At 36.7% G+C, this 21,258-nt stretch overlaps 2 protein-coding genes across 8 annotated transcripts in view; one reads left to right on the top strand and one right to left on the bottom strand.

Annotated features, from left to right (window-relative positions):
• Positions 1–2,423, bottom strand: part of RNF13 (ring finger protein 13) — a 43,755-nt gene extending 41,332 nt beyond the window's left edge. Inside the window, exon 1 of one of the 3 annotated variants that reach the window (XM_081953472.1) lies at positions 2,278–2,423. The gene's annotated coding sequence lies outside the window, so the exon portion shown is untranslated. Of the gene's footprint in view, positions 1–1,663; positions 1,788–2,277 lie in introns of those variants that run through there. The other 2 variants (XM_081953473.1, XM_081953475.1) reach the window with 2 other exon arrangements.
• On the top strand, positions 1,729–20,334 carry ANKUB1 (ankyrin repeat and ubiquitin domain containing 1). Of its 5 annotated transcripts, none has more exons than XM_081953470.1 (7): positions 1,729–1,847; positions 9,456–9,710; positions 12,733–12,876; positions 15,127–15,343; positions 15,939–16,053; positions 16,816–17,745; positions 19,089–20,334. In XM_081953470.1, exons 2-7 carry the CDS (start codon positions 9,621–9,623, stop codon positions 19,171–19,173), a joined length of 1,581 nt encoding a protein of 526 aa, XP_081809596.1. In that variant the 5' UTR covers positions 1,729–1,847; positions 9,456–9,620; the 3' UTR covers positions 19,174–20,334. The 5 variants fall into 5 exon arrangements, with proteins under 5 accessions (XP_081809596.1, XP_081809595.1, XP_081809597.1 ...); XM_081953469.1 differs by lacking the exon at positions 1,729–1,847 and adding an exon at positions 2,082–2,224; XM_081953471.1 differs by lacking the exon at positions 1,729–1,847 and adding an exon at positions 2,453–2,583 and having other exon boundaries at positions 12,733–12,834.
• The last annotated feature ends 924 nt before the right edge of the window (positions 20,335–21,258 follow it).

The raw sequence follows: 21,258 nt of genomic DNA on the forward strand, positions 1-21,258 counted from the left end.
TGCAATTTACAAATAATCTTATTACATTCCATTTCCTTATGTTGTATCCATGCCTATATATACCTTGTTATCATTATCCCTTTTATTTAACTATCTCCTATATTATTACATTTTCCCAATAATATTCAAAACATAACTATATCTAACTTAGTTCTTTATTTATTTATTTATTCATTCATTTATTTATTAATCTTTATATATAAGCCAAGATGGTTTCTAATCTTCCTTTCATGGGTACCATTCAATATTCATATCAGATTATTACTTATCATACTACACATAGTATACATTATTATCATTATCAATTATTTGTTTAACTATATCTATTATCACTAAATTTCATTAAGTTTAGCTAGTTTTAAGTTATATTCTTCCATCTATCAACCTGTATATTTCCAGTAACGAGGCAATCTCATATCTTCTGCTGTTTGTGGTATCAGTCTTCTTATCTTCTCTTTAATCAACTTTGTATGGAGTCCTCTTAGCAGCTATCACCATCACCACCCATTTTAGTGGTGATAAAAACTAAATAAAAATTATCCCTATATAGTTATGAAATTTTGTTTAGCCATTCATCCAATCCTTAATAGAAAAATGTGTAATACTTAAAAGGAGCCTAGGCATTACCAAATTTTGAAGCTTGGTCTGATAGAAAGGCAGAAAGAAAGGTTTTCTTATTAAGTGTTATATTTAAAACAATAGCACTTAATAAGAAAACTCTTCTTGCTTTACTGCTTATCTGCCTTTTTATCAGAGTGAAGCTTAAAATTTGGTAATGCCTGGGCTCCTTTTAAGTATTACACATTTTTTCTATTAAAGATTAGATGAATGGAGAAATGGCTAAACAAAATTTCATAACTATACTGGGATAACTTTTATTTATAAGCAATTGCTACGATATAGAAACAATTTAAAATTCTTTTAAGAAAGCAGAAGAGAAGGCACTTTTTGATCTCAGACTATTTATTAATAGTCTATGGGTCCAAACCCAATAGTCTATGGGTCCAAACCCAATCGCATCAGGAGTATGCCTCAAGATTTGGCAGCATATCTGGCAACTCTTCTACCCCTTATTCCAAAAAGTCTTTAGCCTTTGGAGCTCAGCAATCTGGAGGTGCCAAATTGGGGAAAATTGCATTATCGCTTGTTCCAGGGGTAGAACTAATCTGAGATTTCCCAAGAGATGAACTTCCCAACTTTTGTATAGCAATTTATACGGTATTTCTGGAACTACTCAATCCCTTGTTTGGAATAAACACACAGATTAATGATTGTCTTTTCAAAAGCCACTCCCTGTATGTAAACCTACAGGAAACTTTAAAGGCAAATAACTAAACAGCTGCATGATGATATCCAAACTGTATTGAGATAGATAGGTGGGTGGGTGGGTGGGTAGGCAGGCAGGCAGGCAGGCAGACAGAAAGACATTCTCGATTCAACGTGACCAAAGTTTGGAGAAGAGTTCGAGGCTACCCATATCGGCTGCCACAACTAACACAGAGGCAGTAAAACGATTTTCTATCCCTTTCAACTATTCGCTATTGAAGAGCAGGCATAAATTCTCCCCGCGCCCGCTAAGCCCAATAGAGGGCTCTTCACACACACACAAAAAGGTCATGTCATCACAAGCATTCACTGCATCACAAAGACGCCAGAATCGCACCGTGCGCGACTGTCTTCAGCTTCTGCTTCTTGGGGGGGGGGGGGGGGGGCAATAGGCGTGAGCGCAACTCGGAGCCTGATGGAACTTCGGCAAACCCCAAACGGGGCGATTTCAAGGTTCTCCCATCCCAGGCGCTGCGGAGACGATGTTGCGACAAAGCTCGTGGGAACCGTATCCACCCGGGGTGAGCGGTCAACACGGCCAGCCGCCTAAAAACCGCAGAAGGGAGACGGACAGAAAGAAAAGCGGGGAGGGGGGAACAAGCCGCAAAAGTGAAACCAAAGTTACTTTATGGGGGGGGGGGGGAGAGAGTTGGAGAAAACAGCTCTGCCCCTCCCCCTCGCTCTTTTTAATCGTGCATAAGCCGAACCGTGCAAGAGAAGCTCCTGCGCTTGCAAAGCCAAGGGGACAGAGGGCTCAACGGGGATGGGCGGGAGGGGGGGGAGAAGAGGCAACAAAATCACGCCCGGGAAGGCAATAGATTCCCCGCCTCTCCCAACGACCGGCTGGAAGAATAACCCGTACACTCAATCAAGAGGTCATCTCCGGAAAGAAGCCTAGGTGCGCCCACCACCCCAAAGCCCTTGGGCGGGAAGGGGAAAAAAAAACCTTACCGAAAAGGGAGAGATTCCCAGACCAGACGAAGGACCGCAGGACGGTCAGCTCAGCCAGAAGCCATAACCGAGCCCTCCCTCGGTCCGTCAGCGAGCCAGCCGAGAGCTGCGGAAATCCCACCTCCGTTCGCGTATAGGCCCAGAGGACCGAGAGGATGGCGTGGATTGGCTTCCTCCGCCCGTCACTCACAAACTGGATGGTGTTTGCGCACGGCTGCTCGCACGTGACGACTACTGGGGAGGGGAAGGGCTGGAGTGAAGCGGCCACCTCCCGAGCGATGCAGGATTGGCAAGGAGAGGAGGAAGGTGGGGATAAATGAAAGGTGGGCAGGCGATTAGGGTTAATTGAGGGTGTTTTGGAATTTGTTGTTTCCTCTGTGCCAGAATTTAATTTTGGAGTACAATGATAATGAACGCGATTTTTTTTCTATTGAAGGCAATTGGACTAAAACATAGAGCTAAGTATAGGTCAATCCTAATTTACTGAGTAAAATATAATTGGTAGAATTCATGTAACATGTTAAACTACTTGTTTTTAGGGGTTTGAATTTATTTTATATCTGCTTTGTACAGTTCTTTTAACTACATTTTAACCTCCTCCATGTCAATTGTCAACTGTACATATTTAATTTAATCTTATTGTATCCTGTTATATTTTGTATGAACTGTACACCGCCCCGAGTCCCTTGCGGGAGAGGGGGCGGTCTAGAAGCATTAAATATTATTATTATTATTATTATTATTATTATTATTATTATTATTATTATTGCATCAACAGAATTGTATCACAGCGGCCAGTTGTTTCGCCGGATTTGGCATTGATTACTAGTCGGGCCCCACCCAGGGGCCTAGGACGTCGTAACGTATTTTCGTAATATGTGTGCGGATCCAAGCAGTGCGGCCTTTTGCATTTGACTGATGGTGATTTTGTCAATTTTTAACTGTTTTAAATGTAATTCCAGTGCTTTTGGAATAGCACCCAGTGTGCCAATTACCACTGGAATTACCACTGCTGGTTTGTGCCATAATCGTTGAATTTCAATTTTTAAGTCCTGGTATTTTGCGATTTTTTCATATTCCTTCTCGGCGACCCTGCTATCACCTGGTATTGCGATGTCTATGATTGTTGTTGTTGTTGTTATTATTATTATTATTATTATTATTATTATTATTATTATTATTATTAGATGAAGTTGACAAGCAAGATTAATGAGTCTGCTGTGCTGGCTGTGCTTACACAGCATGCACATCTATGATTGAAACGTATTTCATTTGGTTAAGATACTTAACTAAACAAACAACAGAGGCTGGTTTTGGACAGCATAACAAGTTAGCAGAGGATCAGTTCACACATCAGGCTAAGATATACTTGGTTTTATTTTTAAAAATGACATAAATAATTAAGTAACAAGTCATCTTTATTAAATAAACTATAATTAGCTGCATTCAAACATTACAAAATTATCCATATTAGATTATGAACTGAATGAATTTGTATTGCACTAAATCATAGCAAGAATTCTGCATATGGCATAATATACTCCCAGCCAATATACTGTAATTGTGTCATATAATGTTCTGTATTAGTAAACATCTTAAGAATTTTAACAGTATGCCCTGAACATATAGGGATTATTATTTTCATCTTCAATATTAAGAATCCCCTTCCCAGCATATCAAAGAATATAGTCATGCTTTGATAGGAGAAAGAATGGTATGGATTATAGACATTTTGAAGAAAGTAAGCCTAATTGAAAGAAGGATTTAACTAATAAGAAATACATGTTGAAGATGTCCTTTCCAAATTTTATCCTTTTCAAATCTCATACTTTAAGAGATTAATATTAATCTCTTAAAGTATTAAACAATTCCTTCATTTTCTCACAAACTGGGAATTGAAATGCTACAACTTTGGAGAGCATCAGGTCAGGGCATTGGAGATAACGAAGTTTATTCAGTGATTAAAATAAAATATACTTTAAAAGGGGGGATCAATATTATGCAATTTTAGTATAAAATACTCATTATTTTGTGAATAATTAATTTTCTATTGAATTAGATCTCTAAATAACATTTAATGTTGTTTGCAATTATTTGTATACAGTATTTAATTCAGTTCTGTGACATACTTTTAATGCAAATACCTCATTCATATTATCAAAACAACAACACAATAAAAATGCACACGTGCTAAAGCCATTACAAATTGTACAACATCCTGATATTCCTGTTAGGAAGTATAAGAACGATCGGTTAAGGAGTCATTGCTAGTCTCAGCCGTGAAAGGCGTTGCTTACCTTTTAAAAAATTTGGAGCGCAGATCTCATAGGACACAGTATTGCTCAAAATATGCGTATGTTAATGTCAATTATTAGACTCAATGTCTATGGAGAGTCTCAATCATCCTGGCTATGGTTGTCCCAAAGGTGCTTTTTCAAGAGGCAACTGGACTTTCTGATTTTTCAAGATGTTTGACTTCTGAAGAATCTTCTTGGATGAGAAGTGAAACGTCTTTTAAAAAACCCCAGAAAGTCCAGTTGCCTCTTGAAAAAGCACCTTTGGGTCAGTTAGACTGACTTAAATGTATTTAATGTCACAGAAAGCAAGCAAACTAATTCATTTCGTATCATGAGATACAACGTGACCACTTGTTCAACTTAAATCTGCCCTGTAAAAGGAAGTAACCTACCATCTATTTTCTTACTTCTGTTAGTTGTAAACTAGCTTTATGGAAAAATAAATGGCTGTTGAAAATAAATATTTTCTGTAAAGCAGTAAATAACCAAATAAATATTAGGCTGCCTACATATTCTTTCCTATCTTAATGGCAGATTAATGTTCAAGTTGTATGATATCTTTACAGAGGAATATTTGGTGTCTGCCAGCCACCTGCTGGCTTATACACAAAGCTAGAACAAGGAGTTAAATAAACTGGAGTTGCAAGAAGTGGGATTTTTTTAAATTCTTAATATTACAGCTTTATGCTTGAATCATTTTTTCGGGCTAGCAAAAGGATGAAACAGGAAATGCACAAAAAATTAGCATTGCAAGACGTTCTATGTTCTTGTTTTCTTTGTACTTCACTTTCAGCAACCAGTGGATGCAAATTCTTAATGTTGCTTTGGCTTCTTATGGAGGCAAATCAAAAGATCAACAAAGGAATGATTTGTTACTAATTCTAACAACACACATTTCAGTATTTAAAGTCTTACATTTAAGTCTGCAGATAATTATAATTAGAAATAAGGTGGTGGGTTGGTCCGGGGGGGGGGATAACCAAATAAGTTTGCTTTATGTCCTTCTGGGGTCAACTCCAAGTGGGGAAAGACACTGGAAACATGGAGGCTGCTTGGAAAGATAGTTTGGTGGACAGGATCACATAGCTTGAGCTCCTGAACAGAAAAGGGTGATCACATGCTTCAAGATGTTGGGTGAAGAAGAAAAGAGAGAAAAGAAGGGCTGAAAGTTCCTGGCTTTATATTCTCTGTTCAGCCCCACCTCTCTGTTTCTTGTTCCTGTGTAAGAGATGTATTCTGTTTGGTTGTCAGACTCCCATGGGCCATGCAGGGGCAACTCTGTAGACTATCTTGAGTCCAAGTTTGGTTCAGTTCCCCGATGCCATGTGGTGAGTTGGGTAAAGGGCTAATATTATCATACCTTAATCCCATCACCCTGAAGCTGAAGGGGAAGGGTCTTTGTTATGTAGAATAGACTGGCCCAGGCTTTTTTAATGGCCCATTGACAAAGGTGGGTGCTATTAAGAGTCAGTCTGTTTCCTGCCCAAAACATGTTTCTCCATTTTTGATCCAAGGAAATATAATATTCTGCCTTTTTAATATTTTCCAGGATATTTCATTTCTCTAGGAGAAGGGTGGGTGCTAAATTCCTACAATCACTTAAATAGTTTTTCTCTCTGTGTGTGTTTTTAAAACCCTTCCTAAAATACAGAAGAACAGGAAAATCTCAGACATGCTCAGGGAAATATCTGCAGATACAGTAATAATTGTGGGTGCTATATCAGGAAGATCTGGCCTAAATATTAACAAACTTTTTGAAGTGCAACAAGGAATACAGGAAGATACTTGCGAAAGGGAGACAGGGACCTGGCAGAAATTTTGGAAATTAAGCAGTGGAAAAGGGTACAGATGAGAGAAATACCTAGATTAAACAGCCAAAAAATAGATGCAGACAGAGACAAAGATTCAAGAGAGGAATATGGGAGGCAAGTCAAAAAAAAGCATAGCACTTAAAGTATTGAAGCAGGCAAGAGACGATGGATAGATGATTTCTCTTTATTGCTGTTGTTCTGATTTGCTTTTCTTTTTCTATCTCTTTCCTTTCTTTTCTTAAGTAGGTGACATGACTAGAAATTAGGTAGGATAGAAAGAAAATGTCTTTTAATAATCAGTGACATAATTAAAATCTAGAATAAGAGATAGAAGTAAGAGAAAGGGGGAATGTTAATATAGACACTTCTGTATAATAAAAAGAACAATAACAAGAGAAAACATAGAATAATTGAATAATGACAGTCAGCATCTTAAATATAAATATGTATTATTATTAGAAATATATAAGTCGGCTGAATGTAATAATTATGATTAATTTTATTAGTTTTATTTGTATTTGCCACACTGTTCACGCATTGACATATTTGTAAAACATTTTTTTTAAATAAAAAAACTTAAAAAACTAAAAAGTAATAATTGTGGGTGCTATATCAGGAAGATCTGGCCTAAATATTAACAAACTTTGAAGTGCAACAAGGATAGGTAAGGGGGGGGGAACCTAAAAATTTGAAAACCGCTCATCATTTAGCTGTTATGTATAACTTTTTTTTTGCAAATTTAGGGAAAAAAGTCCTTTCAATCATTGTCAATTCCTTAAAATATTCCTAATCTAATGAACAGGTGAAAGAATGTTTGTTTTGATTGATATAGTAAATCAAACATTTGTTTTGATTGTTGTGGTACATTTATTAAAAATAAAGAACATTGTAGATCTTGTTTTAATTCTTATAAGTGACCACACTGGGATAATAATAATCCTAAAAGGATCTTAGGATGTAAGTGGGAACAGAGGGCAAAAATGTAGTTCATGCATATTTTATATTAAATAATTATTTTTTTAATTTAACAGCATCTTCATTGCACTATTTAGATAGATAATAGTCTTTCCCACAACATCCACAACAAAAAGAATGAGAGAAATCCTGTTATTGGGGTTCCAAATTAAAAAAAATCAGGATATATAAAGGAGTTAAGGCAGAATGTCCCCCTTCAAACAGAAAGACATCTAGACTTACTTCCAGAGCATAGAGATGGAAAGATAATCAATGGCAGTTTTGGATTCAGCTTTTTAGAGGCAAGATGTACATGAAATGAAAAAGGCCAGAAAATATGCTATAAATTTATATCAGGCAATAGGATTTACAGAACAATAATAACAGTTCCAGCAATAAATGGAACCATGAATCAAAATGGTTTCATTCTCAATGTTTCACTTCAATGTTTCTCCAGTAAACCCCAATTCCTGTTTTGTTTTGTTTTTTACAGAAAAAGGAAAACAGTTATGCTTCCCCTTTTCTCTCATTGAGGGAAGTCAAAACTATTATACTTCTGCTACCGTTTCCCTGAAAGTAAGACCTCCCCGGATAATAAGCCTAATCGGGCTTTTGAGCGCATGCACTAAAATAAGCCCTCCCTCGAAAATAAGCCCTCCCCGAAAATATTGCAGCACAAAAGCAGCCATGAGGTGACCATGCTCGGTGCCTCCTGAACCTCAAAAATAATAAGATCTCTCTGAAAAGAAGGTTGAACGCTTATTTCAGGGGTCAAAAGAAAATAAGACCCTGTCTTATTTTAGGGGAAACATGGTATTATCAACTAGAGCACAGTAATTTTCAACCCTTTTTATTGAAGGTAAATTAGAACACAGCAATTTTCAACTTTTTTTTTACTGAAGGAAAATTTATTAAAGGGATGATTTTGGAACTAAAAAGTAGAGTATTGTACTTGACTCTGTAAGTAAATTCAACCTCAGAAAAGGGAAAATACTAGGATTGTTAAAATATTTGCATTTTCAATGATTCACGGATAAAAATATAAAAACAATGTAGAAAATGATGTATTAATTAGATTATTAAACGTACCTGAAAAGATATTTGGCAAAAATGTGATTGAAAGAATATAAAAGGTAGCAAGACGCAATATTTAGAAAGGGTTTTATGCTAGACATTGGTGTGTAAACCATGTTTGTGCTTTTTAGTAAGTCATTGAGTAATATATGAATGCAAAAAGACTCATTGTACAGTTTCTGCTCCAGAATAAGCCTGTATTATGGAATGTTTTGTGTGAATATAATGTTAAGGTGAACAACTTTTTTACAATGAAAAGGAGGACAAAACACGTTCTATTGTCCAAAATGTTGAAGGCTGATTGGTGAATTCTTCAGGAATTAACAATTTGTTTTTGAAGTAAAGCATGATGAGAGTAAATGAAATGCTTTGTGAATGATTTAGTATTGAGAAACTGATGTCCTATGGGTTGTTGAGTGTGTTTATTGACATATATTCTATCACTTTCCCACCTGATAACCAGGGAGGCCCCAAATCTCTTGGCCTTTCAGAAAGCTGTGAAGCCTGGGATCCTCCCGCAGAATCTTTTCCCTCCTTATAACCAGGAACATATTTCCCTTTCGTAAAGGAAATGATAGAATACAAGAATATAAAATAGTTATGCATTTCTTCCCCCCCCCCCTCCCGGCTAACATCTTTCTTGCTTATATGACCCTGAAAATCTCAAGCTGTTGGCAGATCCTGTTGGTTTCCAAACTAAGTGGGCAAGGCTTATTCACATTAACAGGTTTACCAAGTTGTTATGGTAACATGAGTACAAAGCTTAGATTTCTTTACAGAAAGTTTGAAGATTGTTCTGAACAGTTGAGTAAACATATACTAATTTAAGTCAAGAGACTTATTTTGATCTTAGATAAATATAATTGAGCAAATACTGCTGCATGATTGGCTGGGAGCAGCAGGTATATATAGTACATACTAAAATCTTGTTCATGCTTGCCTTGGTCAATACGTGCTTTGGAAGTTTAATTAGGTTTGTAAAGCAAACTTTTTCTTTTCTTTTCAGTTCAGCCTTTGATCAAATTCTTCTTACTGTTTTTAGATTCCATGGGCTGGCTGAGGATTTTCCAGGCTACTTTTTGCTTTTAAACGAGAATATGCAAGTTTAGACTGGATATTTACAAAATTGGGATTCCCCCCCCCCTTCTGTTGTGGTAAGATGAAGCTTATTAAAGTCATTTGAGGAATGTAAATAACATCTTTCAAAATGAGGATATTTGTCGCTTTTGAAGGGCTCTGTGAGTCTTTTGACATTTCACCAGAGAATACTGTGCAAGACGTAAAACTGATGATAAAGGTAAGAAGTTGATCTTTATCAAATTGCTTCCTTTTTAGAACTTTTGACTCTCCCTGTGAAAAATTAAACTCAGTAATAAAATTCACTGCCAAAATTAAGAAAAAAACCTCTTTTATGGCATATACAAAGCTTTTTGTGAAACAAGGAACTGTTATTACCATCCTTCTTATTTAAGTTACGATCACTAAATTACAGTATATGAAACTAGAATTGTCTTATGACTTCTCTTTTCCCCTTTGAACAGTTACTTTATATAAAACCAGTCTGCAAATAATTTGAAAACACTCTCTTTCTACATACATTATATGGGAGGGTTGTTTGTTTTGTTTGAATGTGAGAGGTTAACAAAGGGAAAAAACCTAAATAACTAGTAACACAACTACATGACTACCAAATTTACACAAAATTCATTGGAGTTGAACTACATAGGGCTGGAGCCTAAGGATTCATGTGTTTATGGTTTAGTCCCATTTCCTTTAATTGCAGAAAACAAACTGGGTAGAGAAAGCATGCAGAACTTTTGGGATTTTTTTCAACTCCTTTATAATAGCTCTGCTCTGAGTCATGTGAGAAAGCAGGCTTAGAATGAAACAGTCGGCAGCATTCTGAGCAACTGCTCAACTGATTCTCTTACAGATGTACACTGGGGAATTTTATTTTTCCTACATGTTTTTCTCTGCAGCCCTAATCTTAATTTGGCCTGATTTCAAACTCCATTTCTCCCCCCACCCCCATTCTCCCCTCCAAATGTTGTCTATTTGGTTTTTGCGGAATTACCTTGCTGATAAACATACAAACAGATGAACAAAAGTCCTGAGTGTCTCAACACAGTTCCTTTCCAATATTCTGTTGGGTGGAAAAGAATGGAAAAGTAAAACATTCTTTTTCATCTTCATAGTTTATTATGCCACCATTAAACCCATATCTATATGATAGTGTGACTTAATGTAGCATAGCAAATAGCTACATACAAAGATTATGGACATTCTGCATTCCCTTTAACGTTTATTCTAAATGATACCTTATTCCAGTGATGGCGAATCTTTTCGGCACCAAGTGTCGCCATCTGATCGTCGTGCACCAGAAACCTGGAAGAGGAACGGGCAACACCATGCTGCCAGGCAACATGGCTCCACATGCCACTTCAGACACGTGTGCCATAGATTCACCATCACAGCCCTATTCAGTTCAAGGGGATTCCCAATGAAGGAGATATAAGGGCTGAAACTAGCAAGGAGGGGACCATACGCTTTTCAAGCTGGAGAGAATGATTATATAACCATTCCTCAACTGCAGCTGCTTTCCCTGACCATGAATAGAATACCACAGTATTGCAAATGGTAGAAGGAAAACAAATCAAGGACTTAATCCTGGAATATAGAACACAGAGAGAAAGAGAGACATTTTAACTGCTATGAATTGCAGATTTTTTTTTTTTTTTGAGGACTCTTTTCTCTTTTCTTCTCGCCATTAAAACTACTTATCACACCATGAAGGATCAACTGTAGCTACACAGTAGAATTTAGAGAAGCCTGACTGTGGGCATAGGGTTGCAAGTAAAACAACTCAGTCCTATGAGTTGTCCTACTCAGTCCTACTACTTTACTTATAGAGTAGTAGAATCCATTGTGTTAAAACAACAACATAGATTTAAAAACAGAATGCGTATTAAAAAATTCAGGCTATTAGTACTACCAGAACAGAGCCTGGTGCTCAGATGCTCCACACAGAAACAACAGAGTACAGGGTCTGGTACTGCGTCTTCCACTGCAAGTACAATGGGACCATTCACATTGATTCCCGCGCAAGAGCAGAAATCATTTGTTGTTACTGATTCAAAATTTTAGCTAAATATTATGTAGTCCTAGAATTTTATTCAGAGAATTTTGAAGACAGAGCGGAACTGGTAAGCATGTGGGATTCTTGACAACCATTGTAATCCGTTGTAAACTGCCTGTGAGTTTATCTTGCAAAAAAATGCTAAGCTGTCTATTGCAACATACATCCTGCTTGTACCATATTGTTTATCAAAGGGCAAGTAAAGGGAAGATCAAGCACTGGAATAACTGTGCCATAGAGCTGATATAAAAAAAATCCTGCCTCATCGAGTGTTCTGAATCTTTGGTTTAATGGTAAAGTGAGGTGTCCTTGGTGCTCTCTGAGTTTACTTGTTTTCTTGTGGAAGTTTTATTACCCAAACTAGGCAACATCATCATTGCTAGTAAGGAGTGCTGTTTGCTGTCAGTTTATATTAATGGTAAACTATCAGGGGCTGTTTTAAGAGTAACAGCAGTATTGAAATAATGTTAAATCTTAACCAAACTTATAACCTCTAGGCACTTTGTAAAACAAGACTAGGGAACCCTGTAACTGCTGAGCTGCAACTCTTGGTATCTCTAAGAAATTAGTAACAGAATCTGTAGATGCTATGCATTATTATTATGTGCCTTTGCTCAAGGTACACGTTCTTCTCATTCATGCTTCTAAAAAGTAAACCAGTCTCTTTCACTATGTAGTCGCAATATTGACACTTGCCATTCATTCTATGCGAGAGTTGCTTTTCACTTTGCTCTGCTTAAATTGTGTTTAATCTCAGGGTGGACTGTGACATGTTTATATTAGTTATGGGCATAGGAAAGTACCTTACATCAAAATAAATCACTTATTTATCTAGCTTAATGTTTGCATTAGCTTTTTCAAATCCTTGCCCTCTGAATGCATTGGACTTTAACTTCTATATAGGATGTTGTCTGGGATAATGGGAATTGAGGTCTGGGGCAATAGAGAGTGACAGGATGAGGGAAACTGGTTCACACTGACAGTTGTTTTACATAATTCAGAAAAGGGTTCTCCAACTCTGCATTTACATGCCAGGGAAACAGACTAAATAGCCCTGAGTTCCAATCCTTCCCCATTGTTCCTACAACTATGGTTATTGAATAATAACTTGGATATTTACTTTGAACTTTTAGTGTTTATGGTTTTTTTTAATTAAAAAAATAATCTGTTTTCTTCTATTAAGGATTATTTTCATGTTCCACTTTCTGAAGATAAACAAGGCAGGAGATACTTGGAGCTGAGATATGCAGGAGCAGTGCTGAAGGACAACTGGGTACTTGCTGATGTAGGCATTACAGTTTCTTCCTCAATTAAATGTGTCATCAAGGTATGATTTCAAAAGAAAAAGGCTGCCTAATACAGAAATTCTCTCTCTACGTTATAGAACTTGTGCTAGCATCACTTAAGTGTAATGAGAAGAACCTGGTCTTCAAATGAAATACAGTAATCTTCAAATAATAAAGCAGAATGCATAAAGACTGTGAGAATCCTTAGTCTCACTTTGATTGCAATGAACTTATAAACATTTTAAGAAGTTCTTTCAAACAATTATATGTTTTGTGTGTCTTAATATGCCATGTATTCTAAAATTTGACTTGTTCCATCAGTTCTTCTCCATCAGCGTATGTGGCACATAGTATGATGCTATGCCCAATAAGAGTGATTAAGAATGGTGGATGGATGTGTATATCAGGTTTAATGGAACCTTCAGCAAATAAAACAGTCTTTGGTAGAATCTGATAGACTCATACAGTATGGTAGCAGCAGCAAGAATAAATTAGCCAAGCAAACAAAAGTTACTATTTTGATTTGCAAAAAAACCCAAACAAACATAATTTAACCTCACATCCCTTAAGTGCAGCATGAAAATATCCACTGTTTTAGAGCATTTTAAAACTGTCCTCATTCCACAGTCTTAATCTCATGCCCAGAGGATAGGTTTCAGTTAGAGTCAAGGTTGTATTGTGAGGCAGAATGCTACACACCCAAAACACAATCTTTCACAATCTTTCCTCCTTCCCTGCGGCTGGTCCTTCAAACAATGTTTGAATTCAACTCTAAACATACCCCGGTGGAATGGAGGCTGGACTTGGGATGAAACGGGCCCAAGTGGGAGGATGACAGAGGGGAGAAAATGAGGAAGTATATATAATGACATTACAACACAAATCCCATGATAGTCGGGATTATGTACTTGTGTAAACATTGAGAAACAAGTACAAAAGGCATATTTCAGTGGGTTTTTTTGGCAGTCATTATGGCAGTTCATGCCAAGTGCTTATGGGAGGGGACTATCGTGATATGCCTTGTAAACTTCCTTCTGCTTCCCCCAATACCTCTCTGTTGCCCCACCAATCTTGAACTATTTTTGGACATGGTTTTACTGGTCTTACAAAATTAATTACTATCATACTTTTCTGCCTCCTTAAAGAACAGAAGGATACATATATAATTTTGTGCAAGCTAGAACCTTCAGTAAATCATGGTTATACCATGACTGTGCAGTGTGAAAATGTGATATGTGGCTTATGTGTCATAATTGCACATTATTTTTTAAAATGTAAATAAGGAATTGCTGTGTCATGATGTTAATGCCTTTTCTTCAGAGGAAAGAAAATAAGGAATTCTCATTGTTTCTTTGAAGTTAATATATAAACAGGGAAGGGAAAATTACTTGCAACTAAATTGAGAAACCAGAAATTATTGCTGCTGTCTTGCTTATTTTATCAGTTCAGTAGTTAGTAAGACAAAGTTATTGTTCTTGGCATGGCATTACTTGGTACATAGTACATAAAAACAAGAAAAGTATTAGAGCTGCTGTCTTCTTCTCAATCTAGTCTTTGCACTCAGCAGGACTTAATTTCTAAATAAGCAGGCAAAAAAATTAGACTGGAAATGAACTGCATTCATACAAGTTCATTAGTAATTTCAGAAGTAATTACTAAGCTTTAGATCCCACAGAAAAAAGCGCTTCCATTGCTATAGAGCTCTTTTGATTGTGGAAAATATTCTATATGATTTCTTTCTGTATATTTTCATTCTGAGAAGCATATTAGCGATTCTTCTCATTCTGGAGATGGAAATTAAGCCAGAATAAATGAATGTAAAAAGTTACCCAAAGACTACCAGAACTGATCTTAGGAGGGTGTAATTTTAAACCTAATTCTCAGAGCATATACAGCATTTTTCAAGCCTATGGCTGCGTTCGTTCTTTGAATAGCATAAGGGTATACTTCACAAGTTGGGTAGAATCAGGAGGAAAAAAAGACAATCTAATTTATTTTAATTATAGTTGATAAGAAATTGTTACCTCCTGTACCAAATTGTGACATAAACCTTAACTACTTTAGCTATATATGTGAGGGAGATTTTTTTTTTTGCACATACATTTAAAATTGCCTTTCTTAAACCAATGTCCACCAAATATTTGGACATTCTAACTAGGAATTTTAATTTTGTAGTTCAACAATTGTAGAAATGTAGTGCTGCAGTTCAAGAAATCTGAAGGGAACTAAATTATTGAAGACGGGTCATATACATTATGTTTCTTGTTCATTAATGTTGTTTTCTCCACCAGGAAGAAGACAAGCCAATTTTCTATGTATACAACCCGGTCACTCATGAAAGATTGCCCATAATGGGAAGGAGTTATCTTTTTTCATCAAAGGTTTCACAGCTGAAAACTTTAGTGACCTTGAAATGTGGTTTTCCAAGTAGCATTTATTGTCTCAGGACTCCAGAGGGCAGGGAGATGTTTGACTGCAATACTCCAAATGATTATCAGTTAGATATAGGTAAAAGATTGTTTGCATATTATATCTGTTTTTAGTTGATAAGTACAGGACCTTCAAATCTTACCTTGGTGACTCAAAATTGTAGTCCTGATTTCTTTATCTGGGACAGTTTGAGTCTCAGTGAACCTAAAGCAAGCTATTTTTGAGTAGACATATACAGAACTATATTATAAGAAATATTTACACTTTTACTGAGAGAAAATGAAATAAGATTTTCATATTTGGCAGTGTCATTTTACTATCTCTTCAGTCTTCAAATCCTAATACCAGCACATAGTTGATGATTTAAAAATGTTAGAACATAAGCAACTGGTAATAAGCAAATGAAATTTAACGTTTTGAAGGACATTTGTAGTTAGATAATTTAGCTATTCTTCTAAATTAATGTTGATTCAATTTTACATTGTGTCCATAAAATTATGTAAATAAGTCCTTTTCTAAATCTAAACTTCATTTTTCCTGCTATTGTTCATGTGATTTTCAGCTTCTCGGCTACTACAGATATTAAAATCTAGTACTTCAGAAGAGAATGAATGGTACCTTCTAGCCAACAAAGACTGAAACAGAAATAAATAACAATGTTTTCTATTAACAGGCACAACTCTTCGTTTGGATGTTTGGAATGGATGGAGAGAATTCTTGACCAGCTGTATCCTGGGAAACAAACCCAAGATTCAGTACTATCTGTCAAAGGAAGAACCAATACTCAGGTATGAAGAGTCAACATACACTTTTCAAAATCAGGTTTAATTTTAGATTAGAATATTTGTTCCAAGATAGTCATTAAGTGGTAAGAACTGAAGGATAGAGGGGATAGGCGGAAAGAAAGTGAAAGTTAAAATCAAGAAAGTCAATTCTTCTATTGCAAGATAATACCTATTTTGCCTTTGCTGCATTGGTTACAATAAGCCTTCAAGGCCATTTCAGAGTGCTGGTTGTTACTTATCAATCATAGTGCTGGTGTCAGCTTTGGAAGCCATATTAACACCGGGGCGTTGGAACAGATTAGGATTGGACGAGGTGATGGGTGCAGGGGATGGGTTTGGACTTTTGACTTACTGAGGGAAAGCCCGGAAATCTCAGATTCGGGTTTTCCCAGTTGTGCCTGTATATCAGGGGTGTCCAAACTTGGGAACTTTAAGACTTGTGGACTTCAACTCCCAGAATTCCCCAGCCAGCCATGCTGGCTAGGGAATTCTGGGAGTTGAAGTCCACAAGTCTTAAAGTTCCCAAGTTTGGACACCCCTGCTGTATATCTACTCTAATAAATGGGAGCTTTGAGAAATTGCCTGTCTCGGAGCTTCATTGGAATTGGGGTTTTCAGGAACTCTGACATTTGGGTTATATCAGGGACTACTGTATGTAAATGCACAATGACTTCTGTAGTGTAATTTTGATTACACTTGTGATTTTGGAAATGCTATACTATTCTTTACATTGCTAATTATGTTTTTACACACATATTGTTTCAGATATCAAAAGAGAGTAGCTCTTTACATGGCAGCCTTTTTCGGACACCTTCAGGTTTCAATCTGGCTCTTGAAAAAGGGAGTGAAGCCCACTGAAACAATTGGCGTACATCCTTATCGTGAATGGTGTCAGGAAGATGATCATTCTGGCAACATGAAATGTCCCGTTCATGCAGCTGCAGAAGCAGGCCAACTTATGATACTGAAAGCGTTTGTTAATTCCAGTGCCTTATCCCTTGAATGCCAAAATTCTGCAGGGCAAACTCCATTGCAGCTATGTATCCAGCATAGACATAAAGATTGTGTATTGTATTTAGTCACCAAGTTATGGTCGGTGGTTTCTTATCCTACATTCTCTCTGCCCATGAAAATCTATATTAAGTTAAAGCTGTGGCTTCTTAAATCTCAAAATAACATCTATTCAGTCAAGAAGTGCAATCCTGCTGCAGTCTTCAGAACACGAGTTGGGGATGTTGTCTTTGTGGATGGTTTCACAAAACCAGAAATGACCTCCAGAGGTTTTTGCTCAGCCATGTTCAAACATGCAAGCAACAGAGATTGCATACTGCCAGATTTAAATAATCAGTTTCAACATGAGCAATCTCAGTACCCTTTGACCATATCTGATATGAACCTCAAAGCGAATAATGTTAGATTACCTCCAGTGGCAGATGCAAAGAAGAGAGGTAACAAAGATAGACACTGGCAAAAAAAGAAGCCTAGAAAGAAGAACTCACGGCTTAATGAAGAATATATGGACCAAAATATGTGTTTAGCAAGAGTTCCTCTACCTTCTAATTCTCTCCTCAAGCCAGCTTACTATTATTCCATACCTAATGTAGAGTTTCTACTAAATCCTTCTCTGGAGTCATTTTCAGAATACTGTGGAAGAACTCCAAGAGAGAATGCAATCTACTGCTTAGCTATAGCCAGGTATGTGTCAGTTTTTATTCAGAAATATATAAGTTGAAAAATAGCACCAGATGTTTTTTTTCCTCTTATGGAGACATATGCTTCCATTCCCAGTCTTAAAGAGGTGCCTCAATCCCAAAATTGAGCTTGAAGAATTGCGGCAAAAAAATAGCGATGTGTTGCCATAATTGACAATGTGATTTCACAGTGCCAGGGGGGAATCAACCTAAATGCTGAGAGGCCTGCATATAGGCTACAGTCTACATAAGCCCTTTTTTGTGTGACAGAAGTATTCAAAACATTTTACAAATGATACAGAGTTCACTACATCACCTGTTCGACCTGGGGCAAAGGTAGCATGCTGATGATACCAGAACCTATGTGATGAGTCACCTATCCCAGCAGTTTCATGTAGATGTTAAAAAAAAAGTGAGGAAGGTTTCATAATTAATCATCGTGTATTATTGCCAATTATAATCATCACATATTATTGCCAATTATAATTATCATTTGGAGGAGCTGCTGAAAATATAAACATTCTGATGAATAGATACTGCCATCAAGTGGCAACAGTAAATTCAGGAAACTACAATCACAGAAGAGTGGGAGTCTCGGTCAAGGCTGAGCATGTGGATTGTAGCTCATTTGCTGAATCATGAAATACATATTTTTTAAAAAACTATTAAATAAAACTAAAGTGTGGATCCAAAAATGTTTTTGATTCACTTCATTAGACAACATTTATGTCAAGTTTCCAACATTCTCTGTTTGGAGAAGCTTCTGAGAAGAGGTTAGGGAATCAAATAAAGTGGATGGATTAGTTTACTGTTCTGTGCAGTATCTCAAATTCAAAAATACATTAATTTAGCAGCCAATTTATTTTTACTTATTTTATGAGACAATAAAGGAGGGGTGACGGCTCACACAGTTAAAAACACTGAGCTTGTCAGCTGGAAAGCTGACACCTCCAGTATATGACATGGTGAACTCTTGTTACTGGCCCCAGTTCCTGCCTACCTAGCAGCTTGAAAGTATGCAAATGTGAGTAGATAAATAGGTTACTTTGGTGTGAAGGTAACCTTTACCTTTCTGTACTGTCTATTTATCAAACTCTATGCAATTACAGTAGCCAACTCTATCATTTGAATGCAAGCATAAATAACATATCACAGACTGGACTTCTCCCAGGTACTTGTCTTTATTTTCAGGGTATGCTTTCTAATAATGCTTACTAGGTGTCCAGCCTCAACATTATCATTTTGTAAATGATGGAATAGTTGGGGTGTACTTGCTTTTGCATGTATGTTAATTGATACCTTTTATGTGGCTGCAAAGATAACACGTGTCTATGTCTTTTATTGCAGTGAATTTAAAGAGAAGCCTTGGCTGCAACAATTGGACATTGCAAGAAACCTAGCTAGAAAAAGTATATGTAAACCTACATACTAACTAGACAGAGGTCCCCAAACTTGGCAACTTTAAGACTTGTGGACTTCAACTCCCAGATTTCTCCAGGCAGCTATGCTGGATGGACAGTTCTGTGAATTGAAGTCCACAAGTGTTAAAGTTGCCAAGTTTGAAGACCACTGAACTAGACTCAGATGAAATAGATTATATAATACATAGACTAACCAAAAAGGTTTTGGAAACAATGCATCTTGGCAAGCAAAGTTGCATTGGGCTATCTTCATACATATTCTGAGAATCCTACAATCTTCCTCTTTCCACTCCTTCGGATGCTATTGCCATACCATTCACATTCCAAAAGGATTAAGAATACAAATGGTTTTTATAAATATGAAATGCTTTAAGACTTGTGGACTTCAATTCACAGAATTGTCCAGCAAGCAAAGTTGCATTGGGCTATCTTCATACATATTCTGAGAATCCTACAATCTTCCTCTTTCATACATACATACATACATACATACATACATACATACATACATACATACATACATTTTGGAGGACTCCTATTGGGGATTCTTTAAACAGGAACATTTTAGGCAATCAGAAAACTATTTTTTCTGAAGCTCCAGCAATGGGACTGAAATGGAATGGATTGGAAACCTTGAAAAAGATTGTGTTGGACAAAGAAGTTGGTATTAAGAGGAATTCTTTAGAATACTAAAAAAATGATTTTAGCTTACATATTATGTGGGTGAACGTATTTTGCATGTTAAAAAGTACTATCACTGGAGGAGTGGATTCTCTCATCCTAATTTTAAAATTGCAAGTCTGAATTTTACTATAATGCCATTCCAAATTAATCAGATATAATTGATCCTAATTTATAAAACATTTTGATGCTTTTGAAATGTATTTCTGCCACTTCTTAGAATTCATATATTCCTATTTATTAAATTATTATTGACATGTCTTAATTTAATTATCTTTTTGTACTAATTTATTGAATCTACTTGGAGAGCAATAAGTTGTAGCAGTTGTAGGGGTGAGGAAAGATATGCTGGAACATTATTGTCACAAAGACTGCTATTTCTATGACCCCTTACACTACAGCAATAGAGAAAGGAAAATCTAATAAGTGAGGGCTGGAGGTTCACTTATTCAGTTTCCAAGATTTTGTATCATCCTTTGCTGCTATTAAACCTAATGAATGAAGTTCTACAGTATGTCAATTGCTTCTATGGTCATGCGTTGTTATTTAAGGGTTTAATATGACGAGTATACTATCATTGGAGGAATGTGGATCTGGCTGAACAATCATCCAAAGCATGCACATCAATGTCTCCATATCATTTGAAAAATTCTACACTGCACTGTTGTTCTGTTACTTTGTCAATGTTTTTAGGTGGTTATTAGCTACCTATCAGAGGTGGGTTGCCAATTTTTTTATTGCCGTGGATGCTTCTGTGCATGCTCAGAAGTGTCTGGGTGGGTGGGGGGAAGCCTCCCGCTACCACTACTACCAGTTCACCCGAACCGGGAGCAACCCACCTCTGCTACCCATTCGTGTATAACAAGTCAGCAAGGAAGGAAGGAAGGCAATAAGGAAGGTAGGTAGGTAGGTAGGTAGGTAGGTAGGTTGGTTGGTTGGTTGGTTTAAATGCAGGGATGTAGAATTGGACCATTCTGAGTAGCAGGCAATAAACAAGCTAGACATAGGTAACAGTGCGATGCTACTGCAAAGGGACAAGAATCCTCCTGGCACTATACCAACAGGAATATAATGCCATGATCAAGATAACTCATTGTCCTCTTTACAAATAGTCCTCGACTTATGACTTTATTTAACAACCATTTGAAGTTACAAAGTGCTGAAAAAAGTGGTGGCTAGTCCTCATACATACGACTTCACATTCCCCACAGTCATGTAACCAAAATTTGGTCACTTGGCAAGTGGCATGTATTTACAATGATTGCAGCATCCCAAGGCCATGTGTGATTACCATTTGTGATCTTTCAAGAGGTTTCTGACAAGCAAAAGTCAATGGGAGGAAGCCTGATTTGTTTAGCAGCCATGTGATTTGTTTTAAGGATTAATGATTAGCTTAACAATAGCAGCAAAAAACC

The sequence above is a fragment of the Natrix helvetica genome (genome assembly GCF_964273705.1).
Source record: "Natrix helvetica genome assembly, chromosome: 5".
Taxonomy (NCBI): domain Eukaryota; kingdom Metazoa; phylum Chordata; class Lepidosauria; order Squamata; family Natricidae; genus Natrix; species Natrix helvetica.

Coding starts and splice junctions, on each gene's coding strand:
- ANKUB1 (XM_081953470.1), top strand. CDS start 9,621: ATGAGGATATTTGTCGCTTTTGAAGGGCTCTGTGAGTCTTTTGACATT. Junction 12,877..15,126: donor CAATTAAATGTGTCATCAAG/GTATGATTTCAA, acceptor TTTCTCCACCAG/GAAGAAGACAAGCCAATTTT. Junction 16,054..16,815: donor AAGGAAGAACCAATACTCAG/GTATGAAGAGTC, acceptor ATATTGTTTCAG/ATATCAAAAGAGAGTAGCTC.